Source organism: Camponotus vicinus, unplaced genomic scaffold (genome assembly GCF_025532165.1).
Source record: "Camponotus vicinus isolate PSW18456_S1 unplaced genomic scaffold, iyCamVici1.0 SCAF_4, whole genome shotgun sequence".
Classification (NCBI taxonomy): Eukaryota; Metazoa; Arthropoda; class Insecta; order Hymenoptera; family Formicidae; genus Camponotus; species Camponotus vicinus.
Window position 1 is genome coordinate 23,764,210 of NW_028141976.1, and position 8,483 is coordinate 23,772,692.

General features: G+C 29.1%; 1 protein-coding gene across 1 annotated transcript; it reads left to right on the plus strand.

Moving 5' to 3' along the window:
• Positions 1 to 5,571: 5,571 nt before the first annotated feature.
• On the plus strand, positions 5,572 to 8,211 carry LOC145970786 (uncharacterized). Its single transcript, XM_083097750.1, has 2 exons — positions 5,572 to 5,912; positions 6,105 to 8,211. Exons 1-2 carry the CDS (start codon positions 5,864 to 5,866, stop codon positions 7,634 to 7,636), a joined length of 1,581 nt encoding a protein of 526 aa, XP_082953876.1. The 5' UTR covers positions 5,572 to 5,863; the 3' UTR covers positions 7,637 to 8,211.
• The last annotated feature ends 272 nt before the right edge of the window (positions 8,212 to 8,483 follow it).

The following is an 8,483-nucleotide window of genomic DNA, read 5'->3' on the forward strand; positions in this document are numbered from 1 at the left end:
TGCTTATAAATGTGATAAAGGCAACTGTACACAAATATAAGTGTAATAAATAAATATATAAACATTGTTGATAGATTTATTATTTCACTAAAATATGTAAAATTAAAGTATATCTTTTAAATAGCTGTTATAAGCACACACAATAAATATCTATTCAGTGTTCATGAAGTTGGAAAAGGGAAGAAATTTGTTCCCATTTAAGATTTTAGCAATTTTTTCTATAGGTCTATTATTATAAAATCTTTCTGATTATATATTCTTTTAATATTTCGTTAATTTTTTAATTTAAATTTTCGTAGCTGGGAAATATCGATAATCGATAAATTTCCTGCTATCGATATTTATATATCGGAAGTTTCCAGCAAATAGATAAAATGGCTGCGTTCAGCAGAAAAAGCTGCTTTGCAACTGTTGTAAAATTCGTGAGTCTGATTGGCGTATGCTCTTAATTTTGACTGAATCTAAGAGCATAGACTAATCAGATTCACGAATTTTACAACAGTTGCAAAACAGCTTTTCCTATTCGTATTAAGTTAGCCGGAAATTTTTCAGCCAACCAAAAATCTCCTTATGGAATCGTTTGTATTTCGTATGAAGATGTTTGAAGTGTGATTAAAAACGTTTGTGAGTAATTAGAATAATTATAAAAAATTAATCATTTTTACAGTATGTAGTTAGCCAACATAACTAAATATTAAAAATTCTCCTTATGAATCGTTTGTATTTCGTATGAAGAGTTTTGAAGTATAATTAAAAAGGTTTGTGAGTCATTCGTTTAATTTTAATTAAATTTTTTTATATTGTGAAGTTAGCCGGAAGCTATATAAAATGGACGCCGTCCTGTGATTGGTCGATTTGCTTATGGTAAATACTAAAATTTTCTCATGTGTACTGACTTTAAGTGTAAGCAAAACGAGCAAATTTATCTCTTTTGTAACTTTTAATCCATGACTAATTTATTATTAATTCCGCATAATCGCATAATATATCATGGATCGTGGATAAGCGTAGATAATTGAAATATGTTTTTCTACCAATAAATAAGTAAATCTTTTATAATTGTTTTATAATGTAGTCATCATTCAGAAAATGATCACAATTTGTGATTATGTATTTAATTGTTATTTTATATTCGCTTTCAAATAATAAACTATATAATAATAAAATTTATATAAAAAGATGGTAATATATGTAATCCAATTAATTATAATTGACAAAATAATTTCTTGTGAAAAAATAAAAGTAAAAAATATAGAAGAATTTTTTTTATAGCTTGTATAAAAAATCAGTTTTACGCTAAGTATATTATAATTTTCTGGACTGTAGTAATATTTAATATATAATTTTTGCTATATAAATATATATTTCTGATATAAAATCTATTTCTACAGATAGTAAGATCGGCTGAGTTATGTCACAGAATATCGGAAGGCTTACATCAAAATGCGAGAGAGAGGAGATGGCATATATCAATATGAATCCATTGCTGATGTTGTAAGAGCAAAAATAGATCTCTGTAGATTTTATTATTTTTGCATCTGAAAACTTGAAAATTGCCCATGCCTTATCGGAAGTAAATCTTCTTTTGTATTTTCAAATATATATAAGCGCACATTTTTAGCATATTCTTTTATCATTTTTTTTGTTAATTATTGTTGATTATTATTGATTACTTTGTTAATTATTGTCAATTAAGAAGAAATATATATTTATATAGCAAAAATTATATATTAAATATTACTACAGTCCAGAAAATTATAATATACTTAGCATAAAACTGATTTTTTATACAAGCTATAAAAAAAATTCTTCTATATTTTTTACTTTTATTTTTTCACAAGAAATTATTTTGTCAATTATAATTAATTGGATTACATATATTACCATCTTTTTATATAAATTTTATTATTATATAGTTTATTATTTGAAAGCGAATATAAAATAACAATTAAATACATAGGTCCATATTCTGAATCCTCTTTTATCGATAAAAGTGCCTCTAAAAGTGGCTTACAGCCAATCAAAAGGCTTATAAGCCACTTTTAAAGGCACTTTTATCAATAAAAGAGGATTCAGAATATGAACCATAATCACAAATTGTGATCATTTTCTGAATGATGACTACATTATAAAACAATTATAAAAGATTTACTTATTTATTGGTAGAAAAACATATTTCAATTATCTACGCTTATCCACGATCCATGATATATTATGCGATTATGCGGAATTAATAATAAATTAGTCATGGATTAAAAGTTACAAAAGAGATAAATTTGCTCGTTTTGCTTACACTTAAAGTCAGTACACATGAGAAAATTTTAGTATTTACCATAAGCAAATCGACCAATCACAGGACGGCGTCCATTTTATATAGCTTCCGGCTAACTTCACAATATAAAAAAATTTAATTAAAATTAAACGAATGACTCACAAACCTTTTTAATTATACTTCAAAACTCTTCATACGAAATACAAACGATTCATAAGGAGAATTTTTAATATTTAGTTATGTTGGCTAACTACATACTGTAAAAATGATTAATTTTTTATAATTATTCTAATTACTCACAAACGTTTTTAATCACACTTCAAACATCTTCATACGAAATACAAACGATTCCATAAGGAGATTTTTGGTTGGCTGAAAAATTTCCGGCTAACTTAATACGAATGCTTTTCCTGCTGAACGCAGCCAATGTTTCATGTAATTGTGGTTATATTATTGAGGGCGTTCGAAAATTTTACTCGTAACATGTGACAGCATACTTTGGTATAGAGATGTCGATATCGAAAAAAATATCGAATATGAATATATTCATTAATTTAAAAAGTATTCTTATTAATATCGAATAAATAGTCAATATATCGAATAAAATATCGAATAATCGATATATTTTATAAAAATTATAAATAATTTTTATTATGATACTTTTATTTATAATAAAATATATAATATAGGAAAGAAATAATTTATTTATTAAAATAAAAATTTTTGATACATATTGGAGCGTACAAAATTAAGAGTATGTGGGCCGCTTCGACCAAACTTAGGCCCAGTTCCACAACTTATACTAACCGAAGTTTAGCTCGTTAAAGGAGGATTTACATTGCGTCCCAAATCCATTGTATCCAATCAGACGTCATACATCGGACATTGAACGCAATGTAAATCCTTCTTTAACGAGTTAAGGCCATCACACACAAAATTGCATAGCTGCATATGCATAACATAAGACCATATAGACCAATGAGCATGAGTATTAAGTCGCCATATTGACTTACATAACATAATACTCGATGCTCATTGGTCCATATGGTCTTATGTTATGCATATGCAGCTATGCAATTTTGTGTGTGATGGCCTTTAAACTTCGGTTAAAGTAAATTGTGAAACTGGGGCTTAGGGCCGCTTCGACCAAACTCCGATTAACTCAATCGTTGATTAAAGGGTTGCCAACATGACAAAATAATTCAGTGTGACCAATTGTATTTCTAACAATATACAGAGAGAAGCCAATATAATTGTAGAAATACAGTATGGCCGGTATTCATAGTCCGTTCTTATATTTAAGATCGTCTTAAGAACCCATTTAACCAATCAAATAGCTGCAATGCGGTCATTGATTGGTTGAATGGGTTCTTAAGACGATCTTAAATATAAGAACGGACTATGAATACCGGCCTATATCGTCAGAAATACAATTGGTCACACTGAATTATTTTGTCATGTTGGCAACCCTTTAATCAACGATTAATGGCGTTTTCGATTTATCGGGTTTGACCCGACCCGGGGTAGTTTACTAGACGTTATTGACCAATCACAGCCATTCTTCTGAAGAATGTATGGTTCCATTCTTCAGAAGAATGGCTGTGATTGGTCAATAACGTCTAGTAAACTACCCCGGGTCGGTCAAATATAAATATTTCGATAAATCGAAAACGCCATAAGGCCCAGTTCGACAGTATCTCCGGGAACTTAGCCGGGCAACTTCGACTTTTTTAATTTTTTTTTTTTTTAATCGTTTGTTGGTCGTTTGTCGGTGATTGTTGGCCTAATTTCAACGTTTGTTGGTTTATATTTTTTTTTTAAACAAAAAAATAAAAATTAACGTGAAGTTAGCCGGAAAAATTTCATTTTCGTTCAAAAAGCGGTTAAATCGATACGCAATCATTCGCTGATGATTGTTGGTTTAATTATAACGTTTGTTGGTTCGGTATTTGCCTTAAAAACGAAAAATAATCTCTTTTATTAAGACCGCATTTACAAAAGTCGTTAGGATCAATCACAGTTGAAGGTTAAACAGTCCTCGAATATGATTGGTTAATTTCTTCCCAATAACGTATGTCATTGTTTCTTACGACTTTAGGCTTAAACATCTATATAAACTTGGCTGAAGCCTAAAGTCGTCCATAGAATGGACTGACATACAGGGCCGCTTCGACCAAACTAAAGGTGAAAGCACATAAAATTGCATAGGCGCATAACCATAAGCATAAAGAAATTGATTGGTCCACAAATATATGCATAAGAAAATGAACCAATCAATTTTCTTATGCTTATGGTTATGTGCTCCTGCAATTTTATGTGCTTTCACCTTTAGGCCCAGTTCGACAGTTGCCAGTTAGCTTAACTAGTAGTTAAGTAGTGATGCCAACCACTGAAACAAAATTCGGTAAGCTATATACAAGGTTATTTTGACAAGTTTACTCGTTCAATATCTTCAGCCAAGCCTCTTCTTTGTCTCTAACACTCACAGCATCAGTCCGCTTATTTTCTATTATCAATTTGTATTTTTTTATTAATGATACAAGTACCAGTTTTTCTTTATGACAAAAATTTGGTGTTCGTATACGATTTGTTTTGATATCCATTTTCGTTTTGCGATGAGATATCGTAATGAGAACGAAGCTGAATATTAATTAAAATAGCTTGTAAATAGCTTACCGAATTTTGTTTCAGTGGTTGGCATCACTACTTAACTACTAGTTAAGCTAACTGGCCACTGTCGAACTGGGCCTAAGTTTGGTCGAAGCGGCCCTGTATGTCAGTCCATTCTATGCCCGTGTTCGTTCGGTGGATGTCCCGATCTACAATAGGTAATTTAAGCCCTAAGTTTTAAGAAACTGACCAATCACAGTCGAGTATTCTCTTCATACTTGACTGTGATTGGTCAATCTCTTAATGCTTAATGTGGACTAAATTGTACTAATGTTGACTAATGCGTCGTCTACAATGAGATTTTAAGGAGACTTAAGACGTAAGATTTAAGAAATTGACCAATCACAGTCGAGTATTCTCTTAATACTTGACTGTGATTGGTCAATTTCTTAAGTCTTACGCCTTAAGTCTCCTTAAAATCTCATTGTAGACGACGCTTTATGTGGCTAAATTGTAAACCCGGCTTAATAGCGTTTTCGACTTGTCGGGTTCAATCGCTTCGGGGTAGTTTATTAGACGTTATTGACCAATCACAGTCATTCTTCTGAAGAATATATGGTTACATTCTTCAAAAGAATGGCTGTGATTGGTCAATAACGTCTAGTAAACTACCCTGGAGCGATTGAAACCGACAAGTCGAAAACACTATAAGTCTTGTGCTAAATTTAGATTCCGTGTAAAAATATGCATTTTGACTTGTTTAAATTATTCAAAAGTATTTATTCGCTATTTTATTCATATTTTTTTCAATTCGATATTTTTACATCGAAGTTAAAAAAATATCGAATATCGATAAACATCTTTTTGCTTACCCTTCAATTCACGATGATCATATGACAACGTGTATATAACGTGCAGTTTAAAGGAGTATATATACGATTGTCATATAATAATACATATAATAAATACATGATAACGTAAATGGCTGATTTTGCGAAAGCGCAATTATTGAAATATGGTTGGAAAGAAGGTACGATGTGGCATGAATTTTCGGCTCGAATAAAAAGGCGCAGTCTTGTTTGCCACAAGGCAAACAAGCGATGTCTAATTAAATTTTCATTTCATTACTCGACATGAATTTTATTGTTTATTTGTCTATCTTTGTTGTTTATATGCAATGGACAGAGCTAAGAGATAAAAAAAATTTTTTTTTTTCATATAGGAAAAGGACTTGGTAAAAATGAGAACGGCCTTACAAAAGCTTTAAAACCAACGTTAAAGTTCGATAATGCGGGCATAGGATACAGTGAAACCAACTCAGAACACTGGTGGGAAACACTGTATGACAATACAATCAAAAATGTCAAGGTCGAGATGCATGAAGACAAAATTTCTTTGTCTAAAATTAATGATTCAAATACGATTGATGATTGGAGTACCATTTCTTCTAAAAAGAGCAAGAAGACTGAGCAACAAAAATATGGAAACTTTTTGAAAAGCTCTACTCTTCTCAATGGTCATTTAATAAAAAATATTTCTATCGAGAAGGAAGAAAAGACTGCAAAAGATTCTGTATATATTCCATTAACTGATGAACAGCTATACAAAGCATGTGATGGATACAAAACAACAAGCCATGATTTATTAAATGGAAAACTTGAGAGAATTGCACAACAAGATAGAATGTTTCTAAATGTTAGCATTGGTAGTATATCTCAACCAGATGCAAATTTAGTTAAAGAAAACACTATGACTCATAGGAAGACAGCTATAGAATTAGATACAGAAGAGAGTGAGGATCCAGAAGAGAGTCAGGAAATGGTTGATGAAAACACATCGCAACATGAAACTAAAGATTTTGTTATCAGATCCAAGAGCGCAAGAAAAAATCATAAAAAAAGATTAAATAAATTGACACAGCAATTTAGCATTTGCAGTTTAAAGAGAAATACAGATTCAAGCTATAATTCCCAAAATGATGAAGAATTAGCAAGAATTAAAAAAGAAAAAAAATCACAACTAAGTGTAAAAGCAGGAAAGTGTAGCAAGAAAAGAAAGAAAAATAAGCGAAAAAAGAGTTTAGAACAAAAGACTCGTATTTCATATAATATTCTAAATGAAACATCAATTGATATAAAAGATAAACTGAGGAATACAGCAGAAGATGTATATTTATCGAATCAAGTTTTTTCTGATGTATCAAAATTGAAAAACAATTTACTAACAACGTATGTTTGCCTAGGTTCAAGAAAACCAATTAACTCAAGATCAAATAACTTAAATAATAAAGCTGATAAGAATATTCATCAAATAATACTTTCGGCAAATAAAGATAGAAATATGAATATCAAACAAGATATACAACAGCAGAAAACAAGATGGGAATATTTCGATGTTGGCAAAAAAAACTATGATCCATTATTGAAAAAAAAAAATTTATATTCTGATACAGCCAAAATGTCATTTTATAAATCTCTTTCTCTAAGTTCAACAGAAAGCCTATATGAACAATATAAAGCATATATAAACAATTCAGATGATAAATTACACAATAAAGATAAAACAATAAAAAGAAAAACAGACCAGCAGAAACAAATCAAAAAACAACTAGAAAAAATTACCAATCCAAAAAATGTTTGTACGGATGATTTAAATAATGTAATAAAAAAGCTAACAACATTTGATCTTACAGAAGAGGTAAGTGCAAATGCATTGAAAAAAAAGCTCACTCAAACTCATCTTACACCTGTTTAAAACAAATCCAAAATGCCAAATTGAATAAATTATTGAAATTATTAATGATTATTACTTTGATTATCAGATATGAATCTGGATAATCTTTCATACGTTTCTATCTTTGTATACTATTATAATTTATATAAAAATATAAATTATAATAATGAAATATATATGAAAGTATATAATTTAAGAACAATTAAAAATTTTTATAATTATTTACATATACAAAACTGATATAAAATGCGAATAATATGTAATAATCATTACATCATTTATCATTATTAATATATAATTTCTATTTTAACAAGAAATCCAATCTGTTTTTATTATTTTTTATTATACATTTTGTATGTTAAATTTTTTTGGTCTTTTTATATAAAGATGCTAAACATTATATATCTGTTTTCTTTCCGTGATTATGAACTTATCAAAAGTATATTAATCAAATAAATGTTTTCGAAACTTTTACTTTTTTTATTACATATATTTGTATTCCTTATATTGCATCAAAAGCAACATTTGTATATAAAAATGATATATAATTGCTAAAATAAATATATTACTATACTATTCTTGAATATATATATACATATATATATATATATATATATATATATATATATATATATATATATAAGACGTATATATGTATATATAAAACGATATTGTATGATTTGTTAAAATAAATGTATCATTATCAGGATCCGGATCTCGGTGCCGTTTTTCCCAAGTGCATGCTAGTGGCTGAGCGCCGCGAAAAGTAGTACTGAGTGAGGAAAATGGCACCGAGATCCAGGCTCTGATCATTACTATATTATTCTTGAATATGTATATATAAGATAATTTAGAAAAAAAACACTAC

What these genes read in the sequence shown, in the direction of transcription:
- LOC145970786 (XM_083097750.1), top strand. Translation starts at nt 5,864, where the DNA reads ATGGCTGATTTTGCGAAAGCGCAATTATTGAAATATGGTTGGAAAGAA. An exon ending in GAAATATGGTTGGAAAGAAG is followed by an intron (nt 5,913 to 6,104) that starts GTACGATGTGGC and finishes TTTTTCATATAG; the next exon opens with GAAAAGGACTTGGTAAAAAT.